Source organism: Canis lupus, chromosome 31 (assembly GCF_003254725.2).
Source record: "Canis lupus dingo isolate Sandy chromosome 31, ASM325472v2, whole genome shotgun sequence".
Taxonomy (NCBI): Eukaryota; Metazoa; Chordata; class Mammalia; order Carnivora; family Canidae; genus Canis; species Canis lupus.
This window is the reverse complement of record NC_064273.1, coordinates 37,114,909-37,136,681: the sequence shown is the minus strand read 5'-3', so window position 1 is coordinate 37,136,681 and position 21,773 is coordinate 37,114,909. Positions and strand designations below refer to the sequence as shown.

Here is a 21,773-nt window from a genome sequence, read left to right as displayed (position 1 = left end):
CATCCAGGTGTGTGGTGTCGCTAGGAGAAGAGACAGGGAGACACACGCGGGGAGGCAGGCCCGTGACCCTGGTGGCTGGGACTGCGGTGACACGGGCACGGCCAGGAGTTGCCGGCAGCACGGGCGGTGGGGGTGCTGCTGGAGGAAGCAGGAGGGTCTCCCGCTGGAGTCTTCAGGGGAGCACACCTGCCCACACCTGTCTCTGACTTCCGGCCTCCAAATACCTTCCTGTTGTTCAGAGCTGTGCAGTGTGTCATCCTCCCCTATGGTAGCTCAGCCACCCAGCCACCCACCTATGCAGCCACCCAACCACCCACCTACCCAGCCACCCAGCCACTCAGCCACCCACCTACTCACCTACCCACCTACCCAGCCACCCCAGACACCCAGCCACCAACCTACCCAGCCACTCAGCCACCCACCTATGCAGCCACCCACCTACCCAGCCACCCAACCACCCACCTATGCAGCCACCCAGCCACCCAGTCACCCAGCCACCCACCTACCCAGTCACCCAGTCACCCAGCCACCCACCTACCCACCTACATAGCCATCCAACCACCCACCTACCCAGCCACCCAGTCACCCAGCCACCCACCTACCCACCTACCCAGCCACCCAACCACCCACCTATGCAGCCACCCAGCCACCTAGTCACCCAGCCACCCACCTACCCAGCCACCCACCTACCCAGCCACTCAGCCACCCCAACCACGGCGGCAGGTCCCAGGACACAGGTTCTGTCCCCACCACGGCCGTGGGACGGGCAGGTAAGAGAGTGAGGACAGGACTCAGGAGACAGCTGGGATTCCCATCCCAGCCCCCACCCCCACCCCAAGAGGCCACACGTCCTCAGATGGCTCCAGAGGCAGAGGAGCAGCAGCCCCTGTACCTCCCCATGAGTGAGCTGGGCACCCACACCTGGCACAGACCAGCAGAGAACCCCAAAGCTTGCCTATCCCAGCACCAGAAAGAAACCGGCCTCTAGGGACGGGGGGGGGGGACACACTCCCTGTCCTCAGCATCAGAAGGTCACTGGGGCCCACGTGCGGTCTCCGAATTCTCACAGACACGTAGGGGTGACCCGTCACCCACCTGGGTCCTCCAGGTCTGACTGGCCTCCCCCTGCTGGTGCCCCGTGCACCCCAGCAGCTAGGGATCAGCAAGCCCACCCTTCGAGGTTTACCGGGCTCTGGAGAGGCCCACGCTGGCTTCGGAAAGCTGCGCTTCGGAGCCAGATTATATATTTTTTTATTGATTTCTCGCTCCCGGTGGGGGTAAAGGCACAGCGCTCCCTCCCGGGCTCCGGGTGGCTGACAGCTCCACGGAAGAACGAGCCGCCCCTGCTCCTCACGGCCCCTCCTTCCTGTGCCCTTGGGGTGCCCTTGAGCGCCGCCCAGCCTCTCTCTTGCCCATCTCCAGCACCCGAAAGCAATCGGGTGCTCCCAGCAGCACATAGGCTGTCGGGTCCCCCGAAAAGCTCCTTGATAGGAAAGAGTCTGCTGACCGGCACACGCACGGGGGGAGGCTTTCCCTCAAGGCGGAGACACGGGCGGGAAGTGTCTTTGTGCGATTGTGTCTTTCAAGTTCAAGTACAAATCAGACGCAGAGGGACGCCGAGGAGATGAGAGGCGGGAAACAAAGCCTGGAGGTTGCCCCCGGCTGCTGCCGGCGGGTCTGTGTGCACGTGAACACGTGTACGTGTGTGTGCGCGTGCTGCTTGGGTGTGTGGATGTTGTGCACCTGTGCGCCTGTACGTGTGGCGATGTGCCTTGCGTGCACACGTGCATGCGTGTGTGGTGCATTGAGCACGTGTGTGTCTGTGTGTGCCCATGTTGTGTGTGAGCGTGCATGTGTGTTTTGTGTGTGCACATGGGAGTGTGTGCGCGCGCATCTCTCCTGTTGGGTTCTGTTCTCATGAGAGCAGCCTCCATGTGGGTGCAGGGCTCGCCCACCTCCCCCCCCCGCCCTCCCCCCACCCCCCCCACCCCCACCCCCGCAAACCACCCCAAGCCCTTGGAGGAGATCCTGCAGCAAGGCCTCCAGCCCGGTCGCCCCGCAGCTGGGGAACTGGCCCTGCTGGGGGCCCCGTGGGAGCCGCAGTCTTCAGCTAGGCAACCCCCCAACACATCCTCCCCTCCGCGCCGCCCACACCCCACTCCCACCCGAAGGCCAGGGGGGCAGTGGGTGGCCAGCACCTGTGCTGCAGAGAAGAGGCCGCCTGCCCTTAGGAAGCAGGTCCCGACCTCACCCCATAGCTCCCAGACTCTGGTGTGCCCTCTGCCCTTCCAGCTGTGCTCCCCGAGTGCATGCACCTCCCCGGCAGCCCCTGCCTGCGGCATCTGGCTGGCGACATCTGGGGCCCCGTGACCCACTCCCCTGGGTCAGGTTCTGGGCTGCCGGCCAGGGCCGCGTCCCCTCCTGAAAGGCGTCCTAGGAGTGGCCACAGGAGCTGGCAGGGGGGATGGGGGAGCTGATACGCTGCGTCATTCTGCAGGGGAGGAGACCCCGCCAGGACCTCAGGGGACCCACGGCCCAAGGCTGACCCCTCTGCCCCCTGCCCCCCCCACCCCTGCCCGCCAGGGGCTGCTCCTTCTTCAAATGATTTCACGAACAAGCCAATGAAACAAAGACGACTGGCCCCCTGTGCGGCCTTTCGTGCCCCCCCTGCTGGATATCGGTGCCTGGGGTCAGGGTGGGGGCTCCCGAGGCTCGGAGCCGCCCAGCCCGGCCTGCTGGCGCCGGGCCTCTGCGGAGGTGTGCGGCGGCGGCTGCTTCCCGGGGCTGGAAGCCTGAAGGTGACCTCTGGGCCCAGCCCGGTCTGGGGGCCTACAAGGCCTCTGCTGCCACCTGGCGATGCACCTCGGAATTACAGGCGGCCTGGGCGGGGTGGCAGGTGGGGGGGGCTACAGGGATCCTGGGGCTCAGCACCCTGAGCGACCACCCTGCCGAGGACCGAGGGCCGAGGACCGTGGCCTAATCCTCGGAGGGGCTGGGAAGTCCGTCCCCGGTCACACCGCAGGCCGCCCCACAGAGCGGGACCCCCCTGGCTTCCCCAGCGCCTCCCAGTTTCCCCGCGCAGTGGGTAGCACGGCGGACAGGGTCCTGCCCTGAGGTCAGGAGGACCGGGGTGCAGCCCGGCAGCCCTCACTGTCAGCCAGCAGGGACTCGACCGCCGTCTCCCTAGAGCCCAGGGCCGGCCTGCCCGAAGCCTGAGCGGAAGGAGGCCACGCTGATGCAGCCCGTAGTGGCTGCCCTCTGTGCTCTGGGAGGGGGCTGACAGCCCGCAGAGGCTCCCTGACCGGTGGGGGTGGACAGGGGGCCACAGCAGCCGTGAAACCGCCCAGGGTGGCCCACGCAGGAGGCTGCTCCGGAGCAGGCCCCGGATGAGGGGTCTCGGGACACCTGCTGACGAGGCCAGCATCGGATGGGAGGGGGCGGGGGGCGTCTGTGAACAGCCTCCGGCGTGTCTGTCCTACCCCAGATCCCAGGGCCAGCTCAGGAAGCAGCAGCGTCAGGGCCCCCCGGCCAAGCGACGCCGAGGCAGGATGGAAAGCCGAGAAGGGGGTGGCCACAGTGCCCGTCTCGGGAGCCACGCCAGAGGAGCCCCCGGTGGGGAGGCGTGCTCCCCGAGAGCCTGCTGCCAGAGAGCCCAGGATGGGAAGTTCTCCGGCACGTCCTCTTAGCTCCCCGGCCTGGACTGGGCCCCAGAGCCGCCTGCCCTGGCTCGAGGAGCATGAGCCTCCGCCCCAGAGGGCACGGTCCAAGGCCGCGGTCGTCCGCGCAGGTGCAGGCAACCACACTCCACGCGGGGCAAAAGCGCAGGCGCCTTCTGAGCACGGCCAGTCTCGGGCAGGACCAGGAGGTGGAGGGAGCCTCGGAGGCTCTGATTTTCCCAAATGCCCAGCCCCAGCCCCCAAGGGGAGTGGCCATCCTTGCCACCCAGCATGCAGCACCCCCACATTCCTTACAAATGTGGATTAGGGGACATGACAGCAGGGGGGGCTTCTTGTAGGAAGGAGCCAGGGCGGGTGGGGGTGGGACAGTCTGGGATCCTCCGGCGTGAGACTTCCTGAGATGGAGCCAGGCCCGGAGCAGTAAGTACCCAGTGTATGCACATGTGTGTGCGTGAGTGCAAGTGCGCACACCTGTGTGCATGCCTCACGTGCCGCCTGCCACCTAATGTGGCGGCACAATGTTTCACCGCCTGTGAACACGGACCACGTCCCAGGAAATTCTCCCGTGTGTCCACCCTTCTTGGAGGAGTACGGGTGCCCCCCCAGAACCATCGCACGGGACCCCAGCAGGGTCCCCAGCATCCCCGGCCTCTACTGCCCCGGAGACGTACCCCGACGCAGCCTCACCGTCGCCTCGCCGTCCATCCAGCCCTAGAGATGCATCTGGGGGCCCACCAGCCAGGGGACCCTCTGCATGGTCACTGTGCAGCTGTGGTGCTGCTGGGGGAGCCTCTGCCCCGAGAGGCGGTGGGTCTCCAGGCCTGGTCGCCTTCCCCACTGGCAGGAGGCTGGACAGACGCGGAGAAGACCTTCCCTCCGGGCTAGGGCAGGCTGCTGGGACACCAGCCCCAGTCACCAGAAGCCCCCCGAGGACACCTGCGTCTGTTCCAGGGAGGGGGGCCCCTGAGCACCGCGCCTCCCGCTCGGCGAGGGGGAGGTAGACGTTCTGACCACGCTTGACTGCCCGTCCTCGGGCCATAGGAAGCAACAGGGCCAGGGTCCATACCCTGCAACCCAGGGGAGCCAGGACAGAAGCCCCCCAGAGGAGGTGAGGCCCCCTGCACCCCGACTCCCACGGGCTGCAGAAGGAGCCCCGAGTCTCTCCCGTCTTCTCCATCCTCCTGTCCTCCCCCAAGGCCCATGTTCTCCACCCAAACCTCCGTCCTACGCAGCACGGGGTCCTTCCCACCCCTCAGCGCTGCCCCCGCACCCCCAGTCCAGGTCCCCGGCTCTCCACACCTCCCCAAAGGAGACAGCACGACCACCAGTCAGCAAGTTGCTTGTGTCACCTGCTCTTTATTGACTGCCACAGGCTGCATTGTCAAGGGTGCCCGGGTGCCCCGGGGGCGGTACTACGGAGAGGAGGGTGGAGGGAAGGTGGTCTGGGAGGAGCAGGCTGCGGAGAGCCCGGGCACACAGGCGCCTCTGCCAGACGGACCTCAGGGCACCCAGGAAACGTGGGTGGGACCCACGGCCGGGTCCCGATGCGGGCGCCCACCAACAAGGGTCAAGGTGCACCCAGAGGTCACCCAGAGGCCGCATCCTCCGGGAGCCCGGGGCTGTGGTCTCAAGCTGCCGGGACGGCGAGGGCCCTCACCAGCTGGCCGGCATGGGGACCTGGGTCCCCCCGAGGTCGCAGGACCTCAGGCCGAGGCCCCAAGCCCTCCAGGCTGCCCTCTCAAACCCTCGTTCCCTCGGAGAGGAGGAGAAAGAAATGGAATCAGGGAAGGCCAAGGGAGACGCACACCCCACGTTCTAGGGTTGCCCCCAGATCGGTGGGCCGTGGGGGCAGCAGCGGGTGGCAGCCGAGGCCGGGGCCGAGCTTAGGACGAGGGCGCAGAGCTGGGCTTCTCCTCCCGCGACACGGGGATGGCTCTCTCGCTGTGGCCGGCGTCCACGCCAGACGGGACCTTGGGGCCAGAGAAGGTCAGCATGCCGTCCGCGGACAGGGAGCAGGAGAGCGCAGACTGGTCCACGTTGGAAGGCAGGCGGTAGCGGCGGTGGAACTCGCGGGAGATGTAGCCGTGGTCGTCCTGGGGGGCACGGGGAGGGCTGCAGTCGGGGACGCCAGCCTCCCGTGCGCAAGGCCCTCGGGGCCTCCCAGGGTCCCACCCGGCGGCGGGGGAGGCCCAGTGCCCCGTGGAGGGCTCCGGCTGAGTGACTGCCCGGCCTCCGGGCCCCCCTGCCCAGCGGATCCAGGCCAGCCTGGGGCCATTCAGTGCCGTGGGGTTGGCTCCTCAGACTCACTTCAGTCCACAGTCACCCGAATGGTTCTTTCCCAGCTTTGCACTTGGGTCAGGCTTGGCCTCCACCCGTGACACCCCCCCCGCAGGCTCGGGGCGTCTGCTGTCCACCGAGCAGGGTCAGAAAGCCATGTCTGTGCAGAACTCTCCCTTTGGCTGACAGCCCTGGGCCCTGGACCCCGGGCCGGACCTCTTCCTCCACGCTGACGCGGTATTGGGGGTCACCCCACCGTATGGGGCCCAGGATGGGAGGGGCAGGAGCCGGGGGGGCAGGGGCTCACACACACACACACACACACACACACACACACACACGGCTTCTCCAACTGTTACGGGAAAACCCGGTCTCCGACTGCCGGTGAGAGACCACCCCACCTTGTGCCAGCTGTGGGCCAGCCAGGCCACCGACACCCCGCCCCCGAGCCTGCCTCTGCCACCTGCCCGATCAGGATAATGGGGCCCCTGTGGGGTGAACGCGTGAACACACGTGGTGTTGGGGGCACCGGTGACGGCCAGCCGCCCTGCTGTCACGGCTCACCCGCCCAAGTTAGGACCCTGTGAAAATCTGAGTTGGCTCAGAGCTCGCCGCGTCGGTGCCTGGTGTTTCCTGGCATCCCCCCTCCTAGAACCCCCCCCATCACTCGAGAGGTTTGGAGGGAGCCCGGGACAGCAGGCAGGACCCAAGGGAGGCTCCCCGCAGGCCCCGCACTGCAGGGGCTGAGCTGTGGACCTCCTGTCCCGGGGAGGCCGCTGGCTTGGGTCCTCCGGGAAGAGCGGGCAGGCGAGGGCAGAGGCCGTCTGCCCCTCCCGGGGTTCCGGGGCCCCGAGAAGACAGGTGCACGGCGCGTCTCCCCGTCGGGCTCACCTGCCTCTCGTTGTGCTTGCCGTGGATCTCCACAAAGTCCTCCAGCACTTTCACGGTGAGGTCCTCCGGGGAGAAGTGCTTCACATCCAGGAAGATGACGAACTTGTCCCGGTCAGATCGGACCTGAAACCCAGACGCTCGTCATGTGGGCCTCCCGGGGAGGAGCGGGGGGCCGAGGAGTTGGGGGTGGCCAGCCCCTGGGTCCCCGCTATCAGGGGAGAAACGCCTTCCACGCACTCAGGGGACAGAGTCCCAGGGACCTGACGGGGGACCGTGCGGTCGCTAGCCCCAAGGCGGTGGTGCGTCCCCTGACTGCCCGGCTGCTGATGAACTGAGGCTGGCTATGGTTAGCGGGGTGACTGGCTACAGTCAGGACGGGGCTCCGGGGCGGCTGGCTGGCTGCTTGGACCTAGCACTTCGGGGAAGGTCACGGCTCCTGGCCTGCCTAGTGTCTCCATGAGCAGCCCCCGTGGACGTGATATGCCCGGCGGCCTGCAGAGCTGCCACCGTGCCCACAGGCCGTCCCTCCGCAACCCCCTCGCTGCGCTCGCTGGGAACGCTCAGCTGGGCTCCTTCCGTTTCTGCAGTTGACCGGCCCTGCACCCGAGCCCGGCTGGCCTCTGCTTTTAGGCCGCGGCAGGGGGGACGACCTAGCCGCTCCAGACCTTGGACCCCAGGGTCTGCCCTAGGGCTGAAGGCCGGTCTCGTCGCTTCCCCTCAGGCCCGGCCCCGCACACCGGGATGGGCCTGCAAAGAGCACACTCTGCAGCTCCACTGGCTGCTCACGGGGATCCCCCCTGGGGCCGGGGGGTGGCACAGCCCGTCCACCCAGGCTTCCCGGCAGGAGGAAGAGTGTGGAGAGCTGGGGACCCAAAACCGACATCTGCCCTCAACCTGCCTTGGTGGGGCTGCCCTTGGGGTTCCCAACAGCGCAGTTGGTGCATCACAAACCACATGCGGGTCGTGAGCTCATTGGAGGAAAAGACGGTGGTGGTGGTCGGGCTCGGGGTCCCCCTCCAGACGGTCAAGCTGGGCCCAGGCAGGGCGCGGCGGGAAAGCAGCTCCCTACCCTGCACCAAGGACCAGGCACCTGGAGGACCTGCGCCCCCTCCTCCGCCCCCAGCCGGTCTTACCTCGGAGATGCCGGAATCCAGCACAGTGCGGAAGAGGGACTGGCGGTAGTAGGGGCTGATGGTGGAGGACAGGAAGGGGAGCAGGTCATACTCGAAGAGGCCCTCGCCGAAGAACTGGTCAAACAGCCGGCTGGGGTAGAAGGGGCCCAGCGCACGTTTGAACCACGGGTGCTGGATGGCGATGTCCATGTTGGGCGTCGGCGATGCAAGGACCCGGGGCTGGTGGGGAGTCGGGCAGGGGCCTCTGGGCAGTGCACTGGAGAGCTGTGGGGTGAGGCCTCCCTATATACGCCGTGACACAATGGAAGCATTAGGGGGATTTGTCCAGAAAGCGTGAGCTCAGGAGGAAGGCTGCCCGGTCAGCAGAAATGTGGCCTGTGCTGGGCGCCCGCTGCTCCCGACCCCGGGGCCCTGGGGCGCTGACCAGCATGGGGCCCTGGACCCCAGGGGGACGCCGTCCCCAAGGAGCTTCTCCCCGGGGCTCTGCCCCTGCCCTCTCCTGGGGGCCGGGGAAGGCAGCTCCCACCTGCTTCCGTGGCCGTGAGTGGGCACTCATCCCCACATACCCCAGGAGAGATGCTGGGCTCAGAGGCTATGCACGGGATCCCCAAATCCCACAGCTCCTGGGGGACTGTTCATCAGTTTCCTTTTTTCTTTTAATATTTTATTTATTTATTCCTGAGAGACACAGAGAGAGGCAGAGACACAGGCAGAGGGAGAAGGAGGCTCCATGCAGGGACCCCGATACGGGACTAGATCCCAGGACCCCAAGGTCACGCCCTGAGCTGAAGGCAGACCCTCGACCGCCGAGCCACCCAGGCGCCCCCTTATTGGTCTTTATGCCTCTGCTTCCCAGCGCGGCCTCGAGCCCATGTCCGCGGCATGCTGGTGGAGCTAAGTGCCTCCTCAAAGCACTTGGGCCTCTTTAGGCGTTTCCCTCCCACCCCTGGGCCCGGCCGGTCACGGAGGAGCCCTGGCGTAGGGCCGTACCCCACACATCTAAGGTGGAGTCGGTATTAGCAGTGGGAACTCAGAGCACCCCGCACACACGGCCTGTACCAAATCCTTCCTCCCCGAGCCTCTCAGCACCTGCTAGGTGCGTACCGCCAGCTGGTGGAAAGGGCTCCGAAAAATCTAAAGGGCCAACCTCTGCTCTGCAAGTATGATTTGGGGGAGCCATTACCCACCCCCAGGCACCAGGCAACAAGGCAGTTGAGGATTTGTCCCAATGGCCGTGTTTCTGGTGCCCCCGGCATTGTCACCGAGCAGAGAGCCTTGCTCTGCTCACCAGCCGTGGGCCTCCGTGGGGTGGCTCAAGCAGCCCGCGACGGCAGGCAGAGACGGAGGCAGACGTGCCCACCCGGTGCTGAGCGCCAAGGGTCTGCCCGCATCCTGCAGACTTGCAGGGGCACCCTGGGCACTCACCCCCCTCACGTGCCTGCCCCTTCCAGGGTTCGGAATCCCACGTGCTGCAGCAGCCGGCAGGGGCAGGGGCTCCGTGGGGCCTGTCGCCGTGGCCTCCACGGTGAGCCGAGGCCGCAGGGAGAGGAAGCCACGGGCCTGGGCCTGGCTGCTGCCCACCCATGTGTGCAGACTCACCCCCGCCTCAACCCCTCACTGCCCTGGATTCTGGGAAAAGAAGACCCTTTCCCTCCGGGCCGGGGGGGCCCCTCGAATCACAGCGAAGAGGTCCCTTCACGGCCACGGTGGCGGCGGAAGGAGCGGTTGGCCACGTACCGAGGGACCCACGGAGAAGACATCCCCGCGCCCAGGAGAGAGGCCTCGGGAGGGAGCAGCCCTACCCAAGCCGGACCTCGGGCTGCAGCCTCAGGAAGCCTCCACGCCGGGCGGGTCACCAGCCGTGCCACCTGACACCACGCAGAACCCTCCAGTAACGAGGAGCGGCCGTGTTTACGTGACCTTCACATTAGCACAGATTTGCTCTCATTCCCTCGCAGACATTTGCTGTGTGAACCCCCGCCCCCCGCCCCCAAGACCCCTGGCCCCCCGGCCGGCCGACTGCGGGCTTGCGTAGGTCCCGGAGCCGGTTTCCAGGGCCTGGAACTGGTCAGGCTCACGGGGGGGGTGGGGCCCGTGTTCGGTGCCGACCTCCACGGCCACACCCGCAAGATCTCAAGTCAGTCGGGACCGCCCACAGGTGGACCCAGACCTGGAGTCACTTCGGTCTCTCTGGGGCACGGCTCGGCGCCCTTGTGGCCTGTGTAAGCCGCGAGGTGTCATATTTCGGGGCAAGTGTCACTTTGCACATTAAATATTTCACTGAATTTGAGTAGTATCTTTAAGACGGACCTATAGTCTTCCTGTTTGTTGTTAATTGTTTTAAAGAACAAAGCAGTGGGGCACCCACGTCGCTCAGCGGTTGAGCGTCTCCCTTTGGCTCAGGTCGTGACCCCAGGGTCCTGGGATCAAGTCCTGCATCGGGATCCCTGCAGGGAGCCTGCTTCTCCCTCTGCCTGGGTCTCTGCCTCTCTCTGTGTGTCTCTCCTGAATAAATAATAAAATATTTAAATAAAAAAAAGAACAAAGCAGCAAAGTTGTGCTTCTTTGTGCAGAGGGAACGTTCACAAAGAGACCTGCTCTGAGCATCCTGCCTAGGCCCACGGGCCTTGGGCTCCTCTGGGCTACACGTGGGCAAACCAGAAGCTTCTCGAAACTTTGAAACTTTACAAGAGTGCACGGGACCCCATCACTGACCAGGGCAGACCTGAAGCCCGCCGCACTGCCCCCCCACCATGGGTAGACATGACACTCAGAGCTCTCGGGCCCTGCCTCTGTGAGCCTCCAAGCTGCAACCTGCCTGGTCACCAGAGACCGTGCACAAGGCCACAGTCCGCTCTAGGATGTCACAGCGCCGAGGTGCCGAGTCCTGGAGGTAGAGCCACCTGCGTGAGCCAGCCTGGGGACGGCACAGCCCACGAGTCCCAGACCTGAAAGTAGGCCTTCCGTGATGAGATGTTTTCTGAAAAAGTTCTTTGTGAACCCAGCTTTCAACAGACCACTGACGGGCCCACTGGACTTTGATTTTTGTTTTTTGTTTGTTTCAAATAATGCTCTTACTTGAGAAAAGCGAGACTCTGCCACTGTTCAGAATCTGGACAGATAAATAAATTCAACAGTGGGGGAAGCACCCATCATCCTGGCAAACTCTGAGCACTTGTAGAGAGGAAATAGCCAATCTTTCCCGTTTGGCTCGGGGGCTGGTGCTCAGGGGCTTGGGAGCCAACCAGAAGGTGTTCCCAAAAGAAGATGAGCCACGAAATTCCAACAAAATACCAGGAGCCGTGGAGGGTGGGCCAGGGCAAGGACCACCGGGAGGCGGGGGTCCTGGGTGCCAGCTATCAGGCACAGCCACCCATCCTCACTGTGACAAAGAGGCCCCTGCCTCCGAGGCAGGCAGAGAGCCCCGCTGCTTTTGCACTGAGCGGGAGTGAGTCAGACCATCCCCAGTCACGCCCAGCCACCAGGCCTTGGACTGCGGCATTGTGTAAGCCCTGCTGACCAGGACAGGCTGTGCTCTGATGTTTGTGTCCCTCTGGCCCGTCCCGGAGACCCCAGCAGAGGTGTGCCCAGCCATGGCCTCCAAGAGAGAAAAGAAGAGGAAGTGCATGGGTGTGTGGCTCTGACTTCTGGGCCCAGACTGTGCAGGGCGGGGGCAGAGGCAGAGCTGGAGCTCCCGGGGAGGAGGGGGGGACCAGGCCCCAGGTCGCCGGGCAGGGGCAGGAGTGAGCAGGACAGGGGCTTACTCGTGGGTGGCCCCAGGCTGACACTCGGTGCCTCTGAGCCATGCTTTCCTCCCGGGAGCCTGTGCAAGGCTGGCACACGTGGGCCTGACTGTGGCCTTTCTTCCCTGGCCATCTCAGATCTGCCCACGGCTCCCCAGCCTTAGCTTTCTGGAGAGTCTTTGTCACCCTCCACCTGTGCCCCAGAACCTAGATTCTAAGGAGAGTGCGACTGGCCCAAGGCTGTCCCCTGCCCACCACCCACTGCCTGGGGCCCGTCTTGGCCTGAGAGGCAGGTAACCTTGCCATGGGGTGGGGAGGGGGCTGCAAAGCCAGGGCAGGTGGGCAGCCGACGGAGGGCACCAGGTGACCACGAGGTGCACCCTGGGGCTCAGCCAGTAGACGGAGGCCCGGAGGCCTGGAGTCCGGGTCATGGCCCCGCTGCACAGTCACGGTGGCCCCAGCAGACCCCCGCAGACCCCCGCAGGCCGGCTCCAGCCAGCGAGGCCCAGGCTGGCCCTGCCCGAGAGCCCCTGCTCCTCCTGTTCAGCCAAGGGTCTCCCGTAGGCTGGACCCACATTGCAGAGGAAAAGAAATAATTTCTAAAAATCAAAGAAAGGAAAAGTGTGTCTCTGCTAAAGCCGAGGAAGGAAACTGGACTCGGAGACGATTCTCTTTATTTCAGGACATCTGCTGAGGCCCAGTCCCGCCCGGGACCAGACCTCCCAGGGAAACTGCTGACGCTGGGACTGGGCGGCCACCGAGGCAGGGCGGGAGGGGCGCCCTAGGGTGGGCTTGGCTGCAGTGCGCGCCGACGCCCTGGGCTCTGGCTGGAGAGGGCGCGGGCCGAGGGCCGGGGCCAGGGTGGGGTCCGTGGGTGTCGGGGCAGGCCCCTGGAGAGGCTCACACACGTCGGCGTCCGCGTGTCCGTAGGAGCGTGCTGTGCCTCCGTGTGCGGTGTTCGTGTTTGGGGGAGCATGAGCCACGGGCCCCGAGATCCCCCGTGTCTGACACCCGAGTGCGGCGGGCCCTGTCGGGGGCGCTGTCAGGGCTGCCCGCGCCGCGGCCTGCGGGGTGACCCCTCCCGTTGTCGGCGCGGCCGGCCTAAGCCTGTCCTCAGCAATCTGCTTTCCGCTGCACTCGAGCTGAATGCCAGCCCGGCGCACACAAAGGCTGGTATTTGCTTTATCTACAGGATTCCCATCGCGCCAGCAGTTTGCAGGCGCACTCACAAAGCCCTGGCACCCCGATTTTCCACTCCAGGGACCAGCGGGGCCCACCCGCAAATCCATACGCTGCGGGCCCGCGGGCATGGCTATGCGTCAGCGGGAAGGCACCTGGGCTGAGCCCTCGGCCGACTCTCCGCGGGGTCGACCCCACCACGGCCCCGGGGCGGGGAGGGAAGGCGCTGCAGAGCCCCCCGAACTGCGTGTGACCAGGACGCAGACGCCGTCCTGGCTCAGCGGGCCGTGGGGCCGGGGACAGTGGTGGCACGTCTGCTCGCCAGCACTCTGCATTGTCAGTCATCTTTGCCTGGGAATAAAGGGTTATTTCTCGGAGTTTATTATTTTTACAGCAAAAATCTTTCATACATTCTGAAAAGTGGAGAGGATGGAACAGCGCGCGCCCACACACGCAGCGGCCGGGGTCCACCCGGCTGGGTCCGCCCTGGCTTCTCAGAAAGCATCTCGGGGCAAAGCGAGGGCCCAACATCCTGCTAGGGGCTGCGACCCCGGGGAGGCGTCAAAAATACAATCCAGGGAGTGAATAACCCAGGACGCAACGTGCAATAATCCACGCGATGCGGCGGACGCGATCCACCACTGGCCACAGCCCCGGCAGGTGCATCTCCGAGCCACGATGTAATGGTGGGTTCCTTCCTGCCGACACCCCACCCAGTGGACCCGCCTTTTATGTGCCCCCTCCTCCCGGCAGCTGCTGGAGAAGCACAGCCCCTAGGGGCCAGGCAGGGTGGCCCAGCAGGCACCCTCGCGACCCACACCACGCTGGGGGACCCCACGACCCCCTACTTCTGGCCGTGTTAGCGGCTCAGTCCCATTTAGGATGTTGCATTGCTTCTCCAAATGCAACAGGCCTGCCTGTAGCTTTTCTTTCTTGATCTGTCCACACCCGGGTTTGCTATCAGAGCTGTGATCACCTCACAAAACAGGGCAGGGCGGGTGGGGGGTCGGGGGACAGGGGGTCATGCTTCTATTTTTCTTTCCTCTGGAAGAGTTTCTGTGAAATTGAAATTGTTGGGACGCCTGGGTGGCTCAGGGGTTGAGCGTCTACCTTTGGCCCAGGTCGTGACCCCGGGGTCCTGGGATGGAGTCCCACGTCGGGCTCCCTTCGTGGAGCCTGCTTCTCCCTCTGCCTGGGTCTCTGCCTCTCTCTGTGTGTCTCTCAGGAATAAATAAACAAATAAAATCTTCCAAAAAAATTAAGATAATTGTTTAAACGTTAGTAAAATGCCTGTGAACATCCAGGCCAGAAGTTTCATATTTGGGGACATTTTTCCTACCCATTCTGTTCCTTTTTTTTTTTTTTTTTTTTTAAGATTCTATTTATTTATTCCTGAGAGACACAGAGACACAGGCAGAGGGAGAAGCAGGTCCCTGCAGGGAGCCCAGTGCGGAACTCGATCCCAGAACCCCGGGATCACATCCAGGGCCGAAGGCACACGCTAAACCGCTGAGCCCCCCAGGGATCCCCCCAATTCCGTTCCTGTGGTGGTTCTAGGACTCCGGGTCTCCCTCTGCCTGAGCCGACGGCGGGCTGTAGCTCCTGCTCCTTCCGCACACCGTTCGGCTAGGCCACCTGCCACACCTGCCGGCTCTAACCTCCCGGAGCGCCAGGACGCAGAGGCGCTCGCGTGCTCTCCTCCGGTCCCATCGTCGTCTCCTTCCATCTCTTCGACTTTTCCCTCGGTTCATCTGGGGGCCGTTCTCAATCTCATCACATTTTTTTTGACACTCAACTCTGGGCTCTGCTGACCCTCTCTAGGATATACTGTTTCCTGTTTCATGCATTTCTGCTCGTGTGGCTACGTGCTCCCTTCCATGTTTCCTGGATTTACTCTACTATTAATTTTTATTTTCTTTGATGTGGTTACCTGTTCGGTGTCTTCTTCGTGTCTCATGTGAGCACGTGGGATGGAAGCCCCTGTTCACCCCCCAAGCTGCACACCGACGAGTCTGTGGTGAGACCCTGAGGCTCGAGGGAACGTTGCTATGTGCTTATTTCTTCCCCATCCTGAGCCCACGCTGATGAGGGGCAGTAAGGGAGACTCTCTCGTGAATAAATAAATAAAATTAAAAAACAAAACTCTGAGGTCAGGGCAGTCCTAATCCCCAGGGATTGCAGGACGGCGGCCAGGGTGTGAGGGGAGTACCGGGGAACCCGCGGAACCCCGCAGGCTGCAGGGCAGAGGCCGAGGCAGGGCAGGCCCCAGCCACTTTGCTGCTCTGCGTCTCGCGGGCTCTATGCAAAATGCCTACCTCTGCTTTTCTGGATGAATCACGCCTCACTGCCAATCACCAGCATCAGAGGTCAGACCCCTCACCCACCCCAACCTTTGCTTCACCTTCTCCACCGGAACCAAGAGCAGAAACCCAGGCAGAAGGGATGTTGCAGGATTCGGGTGGCATTTCTCCCCGCCCCTCCCCCCCCCGCCCAGAAAACCTCCGGTTTGCTCTGCAGGCCCTTCAACTGAACAAGCCCATTGATATGATCTAGAACAGTCTCCCTCCCCTGCTTTTTTTTATTTTTAAGATTTTATTTATTTATTCATGGGAGACAGAGAGAGAGAGAGAGAGAGAGAGAGGCAGAGACACAGGCAGAGGGAGAAGCAGGCTCCATGCAGGGAGCCCGATACGGGGCTCGATCTCGGGATCCCGGGATCACGCCCCGGGCCAAGGGCAGATGCTCAACCGCTGAGCACCCCCCTCCCAGGGATCCCTAGAACAGTCTCCTTCAAAGCCAACTAATGGTAGAAGTTACGTGTCCCTACAGAACACCTTCCCACCAACGCCTCCCTCGGTGTCCCAGTGAATCCCCAGAGACCGTAGCCTGCCTCAGTCGCCCAGAAAACTGACCATCATGTGGCTGCACAGCCATGGGAATGGACGTGCCACAGACCTGCCTGCACCTTAAACCAGTAAAGACACGACATTTTATGTCACGTGTATTTACACACACACACGTGCGCGCGCACACACAGATCCCTGACCGTCACAGGCTCCGATCTGTGTGAATGCCCATGCCTGGAGACCACCCAGGACGTGTGACAAACTTCACCCGGAGGCCCAGAAGACACCCCCACCAAGGGATGCTGTGGCTGGAAGAGGCTGCAGTCGGCAAAGCGGGGTTTGCGGCCGCGGCTGAGCTGTGTTCGGGCTGACCCGCGGCCCCGTGCCCTCGGCCATGCGTGCAGCACCCCTGCCCTCCAGCGCGAGCTCAGCGCCAGCTGCCACTCCAGCTGCAAGGCTCAAAGGACCGTCCGAGGGTCACTGTGACTCTCCCTCCTGGGCTTTAATCAGCCGCTGTGGTGGGCAGAGTGACACCCCCCGAACCGTGCCCCCCCCCACCGGATGTCCAACTCCTAATCCTGAGAACCTGTATATATGCTTATTCGGCACAAGGCTTGGCAGATGCGATGGAGTCAAACAGCCAGAGTGGGGAGACCCCCCAGGAGTGCCCTGTGCCCTCTTGGGGCCCTTAGACGGAAAAGTGGGAGGCGGGAGGGTCCGAGAAAGAGGACAGAGGTCAGAGCAGAAGGACCGTGAGTTAAGGAATGGGGACCTCCTCTGGAAGCTGGAGAAGCTGAGGATGGTCCCCTAGAGCCTCCAGAAGGAGCGCACGTCTACAAACTCCGTGACCTGCGCCCCGCGACACACACTTTGGACAACTGACATCCACCGTAAGACAGTTTGTGTGGGTTTAAGCCACCGCGTTCGTGGTAACTTGTCCCAGCAGCCGCCAGGAAGCGACGCGGATGTGCCCGGCACGACGTTTCCTGCCAACCCTGCCAACTGAATCCAAGGTGCGGATCCTGACTTAGATAAACTCTCTGTAAAAAAAGACATGCTTGAGACAATGGGGGAAATTTGAACACAGACCATTAGGTTGTTAAGAAGTTATGTTGGGGAGGGCACCTGGGGGGCTCCGTGGTTGAGCATCTGCCTTCGGCCCAGGGCATGGTCCTGGAGACCCAGGATCGAGTCCCACATCGGGTTGCCGGCAGGGAACCTGCTTCTCCCTCTATCTGTGTCTCTGCCTCTCTCTGCATCTCTCACGAATAAATAAATAAAATCTTAAAAAAAAAAAAAAAAAAAAAAGCTATGTGGGGAATGAGATGGTGTGATGTGCAGATCCGGACTGAAACACTGGGGCTGAGAGGTGCCGGGAAATGGGGTAGAGGAAGGGACGTGGCCACGTCGCCGACCACTTACAGAGTGTGTGAGGCTGCAGTGACTTCAGGTCTTACGGGGGGAGAGCTCACCCCGCAGAACATCTTGCTTCTTCACTGCCAGGCCCTTGCTCCTCCTAAGAGCCGGTTGACACCCCACTTTGTGCGTGTGCGGGAACGCGACCAGGCACTGCCTCGGGAGCCACGCTCGGGGTGCCTCCAGTCGGGCTCACTGCAAATCACATCCCGGGAACTGCCTTTGCACTTTGCACACACGTTCCCGTATGAGCATTTCTGTAAGTGAATTCCCAGAAGTGAAATTGCCGGGTCAAATCACCACATTCCCGCCGAGATGAGAGCTACAGCTCCTTCCTCTCTATAAATTCATAAAGGCGGATATAAAGACAGCCAGTATAATGTTTATGTCTTCTTGTTCCTCCAGAGGAAATTGCACAACGTGGCTTTCCCTAAATCTAGTTAGCCACGCATGAAGAGTCCATCACCGGTTGAAATAGATGAGATTATCTCTAATGGTTTTTGTGGGGTTTTCCAAGACGCTTCCCCTATTAGAAGGGAAATAAAGGAAAGCCCCATGATGGCCAGCAGCGCAAAGCTGGCACCTTCGTTCTGCTCTGACAGCTCCCAGCGGACAGATCTGGGCTGGTAGGCGGTGGCCAGCCCTAGTCCTCGACCCTCCCTAGGGCACAGTTTTAGGGCTTTATGAATAAACAAGTTTTAGGGCTTTATGAATACACTTTCTCCCTCTATCTCGAGCCCTCTCAATAGCCAAGGGCTGACCAAGGTCTTCGATGCTCCGGGCAGCCTAGGGAGCAGGCGCTCTCGCATCACCATGTTTGCAAATTTAAGAAGTTTGGGCAGAGATGGGACGCCCGGGGGGCTCAGTGGTTGAGCATCTGCCTTCGACCCTGGGCTTGACCCCGGGGTCCCGGGATCGAGTCCCAAATCAGGCTCCCTACATGGAGCTTGCTTCTCCCTCTGCCTGTGTCTCTGCCTCTCTCTGTGTCTCTTGTGAATAAATAAATAAATCTTTAAAAAAAAAAAAAAAAAGAAGTTTGGGCAGAGAAATTCACTGGAGCCTGACTTCCACCCACCCCACCCCCCAGGACTGGGGCACCGCAGGTGTTCAGTAAATCCATTCTTGGCGAATGAATGAATGATTTTCCTTCCCTTCTGAGTCCAGGCTCACACCTCGGCCTTCCCACAAAACCCGGAGGATGCGGAAGAGGAGACTCTGGTCAGACACCAGCAGGCGTGGTCAACAATTTGCGAGGGTCATTTCTGCTTTTATCCACCTGCCCCACCTCTGCCCGAGGCTCACCCTTGGGGGCTGTTTGAGCAGAGCCGCCAGCGCCTGTCAATCTACCAACCAGAGGCTTGGGGGGACAGTGCGGTGCGGGGGGCACAGGCCCGTCCTTGCTAACTCCGAAGCCCCACAGCTCCCATCATAATCTGTGCCGCGCTCCTCTGGCCGTGCCCCATGTGCGAGTGGCTAGGGAAGGCCGCCCCCCCCACCCGCAGGCCGACATCAGCCTCCTCCCCACTCGTGACCACATAGACAGATGCCCACACACTCGACAGCCACCTCCGACCTCTCCAAACCCTTCTGGGAACCCACAAAGGCACCTGAGAGAAACGATCGCCCTGAAACTTCCACAAAGCTCCCATTTCTGCATCCCCAGGCCTGGCGGCTCCCGAGAGCCTCTATCTACATCACCCGCTCAGTTCATGGAGGCCCCGTACTGAGCTGAATCAGGTCCCCCAAAAGATATGGGTTCCCCTCCAAAACCCATGAGGGTGAGCCCACTTGGAAATAGGGTGGTTACGGGTGTGATCGTGTTAAGGCGAGGCCGTGCTGGGTTGGGGTGGGCCGCTGACCTCGGCACGGCTGTCCTTATGGAGAAATTCGGACACAGAGACACATGCAGGGGGAAGAAGATGTGTGAGACAGTCAGGGTCTGTTATTTGACGCCCCTCCCAGTCCGGGGCACTTTGTTAGGCTCCCCAACACCCACCGAAGCCCCTCTGCCCCGGGAGTGACTGCCGTGAGACGTGGGTCCGGCCCGGAGGGGACAGCTCCGCCAGCACCGCCAGGTCGCAGCTCAGCGGCCTGCGCAGGCTCCATCCCCATCTCTGGGTCTCTGTCTTCTCTCCATAAAACAAGGGTCCACATGGGCAGCTCGAGGGCCCTCCCATCCGTGTCCCCGGGTCTGAGCAGGGCCTGCACCTCTGTGCTCTGAGCTCAGCAGCGCTGGCCTGCCCTCCCTTCCCAGAGAGCACCCACATCACCACACAGCTCAGGCCGAAGACCCGTGCGTCATAATCTAATGAGTCGAAATCATTTGTTTTGGCTTAAACTAATTATCATATTCGGTTCGGCCCTGCCCCGTCAACACATGTGGACCAGCGCATTCGGGTGCCTTCCCCCAAATGGGGAGGTAGGGACTGCAGGGGGGGTGGTGTGGTGGGTGCTGGGGTGCTGCAACTGGGTTGCCGGGGATCAGCTGCGTGTCCGCCAGGCGGGGTGTCCGTGCAGCTTGAGGAGGGCAGCACACCGGTGGGGGCACCTGGCGAGGGCGGTGGGCGAGCAGACTGGGCCGCCAGGAGGTAGCCTGCGGGACAGAGCAGCCCGGCCGCAGGACGGGGACAGAGCAGCTGCGGGGTTGGCTTCACCAAACGCAAACCTGCATCAAGGCATAAAGACGGGGACACCTTGGGGTCTCAGCGGTGGAGCCTCTGCCTCTGGCTCAGAGTGTGACCCCAGGGTCCTGGGATCGAGTCCTGCATCGGGATCCCCACAGGGAGTCTGCTTCTCCCTCTGCCTGTGTCTCTGCTTCTCTCTGTGCGATTCTCATGAATAAATAAATAAAATCCTAAAAAAAAAAAAAAACAAAACTTAAAAACGGGGCTGGTCCAGCAGCGGTGACTGGCACCGGGCTTCTGCAGAGTCCTGGCGAGAAGCGGAGAAGCACGCTGGTGCTGAGGGGGCACCAGGGAGGCGGGGGGCCTGGCTGAGTGAGGACTGCCTGGGACCCTTGCACAGGGCAGACTGTGGGTGGGGGATCGGCCACCCAGGAGCCCCGCCAGGAGGGAGCCCTGTCATCCTCACTGCAGGCCCCACCCCACCCCTGCCTCTTCGCCCCTCAACCCCCACCCAGCCCATCCCCTGGGCATCACCCCTTGGCCCCCTCTGGGCTCTTCCAAACACCTCCAAACCTAGGAGCCCCAGAGCCCTGGGGTGGGAGGGTGGCCCCTGCACATGTTGGCAGGTGGAGCGGGAGAGAGCCTGCACTGGCCCCTAGTGACCTTGGGGGAGGAAGAAACTGCCCCTCCCGCAGCCTCCCTGCAGGGCTGTGGCCCCCAGAGGACGTCCCCACCAGGTAGGACGTCCCCACCCGACCCAGGCCAGGAGCCGCAGCAAGGCGGGGCTGAGTGCCAGTCCCAGTCAATGCACGAGACGGGGGCCACATGCACCCTGCAGCAAGGCCACCGTGCACGGAGTTGAGACAAATAGATATGCCGTCACCTGTTTAAAAGAACATGCAGGTGGCAGCCCGTGGGCTCAGCACCTGACACCCAGGGAGAGGCCAGGCTGAAGAGCAGGGCAGGCTGGGAGCCAGACGTGGAAAGAGGTCCCTAAGTGACCCCCCATGTCGCTTTCCACCTTTCATACTCGTTCTCCACCCGAAACCTCATCAGCAGATTCCGTGTGGCCTCCCCTTAGGAGACACCGATTTGTCGTCTCGTAGGAGAGTCTGGTCACTGTCATGCAAGGGAGCAGCGGCAGAAGGAAACCTCGAGCCTTCTCTGCCCCCAAACGCGGGAGCGTTGCGCCCCCTGCTGTCCACCGCCGCAGCCCGCGGGCTTTGGGGGCCTCAGAGTTGTAGCCTCAGGAGCTGCAAAAGTCGGGTTTTCCAAACCCTGGCGTGACTATCGCCTAGTAAATACTCCCACCACCCTGACACTGTCACCCGCAAGGTTTGGCACATGGAAACCAGCGTCCAACAGCTGCCGGACAAAACCGATCTAAACGCAGTGGATGCGCCAGAGTTCTCACGTTTCAAACGCACCTTAGTGTAGAAATGCACCCCACGAACACGTGTGGAGTAGCCTGTGCCCCAGGTTTCTTGGTACAGCTGTGTTTGCAACAGCAGAGAACAGACGCTAGAGAACCAGGTGTCCATAGCGAGAGGCAGGCACGCTGGGCTCAGCTGCTCGGAATGTTCTACAGTGTTTTTGTTTTTGTTTTTGTTTTTAATTTATTTATTCATGAGAGACACAGAGAGAGAGGCAGAGACACAGGCGGAGGGAGAAGCAGGATCGCCCAATGCGGGACTTGATCCCGGGACCCCGGGGTCACGCCCTGGGCTGAAGGCAGACACTCAACCACTGAGCCACCCGAGCACCCCTGTTCTACAGTGTTCTAGAAACAGGGACGTATGCACATCATGTTCCCCACAGCACTACGCACAAAGACTGAAAAAGGCGGACGACCCAAACACCCACCAGCAGATGAATGGATTAAAAGCAGGTGTCATATACGTACAACGGAATATCACCCAGCATTAAAGGGGAAGGGTGTTCTGACACCTGCTATGGCATGAGGACCCTCGAGGACACCAAACTGAGT

General features: G+C 62.4%; 1 protein-coding gene across 1 annotated transcript; it reads right to left on the bottom strand.

The window, feature by feature from the left end:
• Positions 1-5,021: 5,021 nt before the first annotated feature.
• On the bottom strand, positions 5,022-8,265 carry CRYAA (crystallin alpha A). Its single transcript, XM_035709332.2, has 3 exons — positions 7,979-8,265; positions 6,846-6,968; positions 5,022-5,770 (listed from the first exon to the last, which is right to left on the bottom strand). The coding sequence occupies exons 1-3, from the start codon at positions 8,165-8,167 to the stop codon at positions 5,561-5,563; spliced, it is 522 nt and encodes a 173-aa protein (XP_035565225.1). The 5' UTR covers positions 8,168-8,265; the 3' UTR covers positions 5,022-5,560.
• Positions 8,266-21,773: the final 13,508 nt, after the last annotated feature.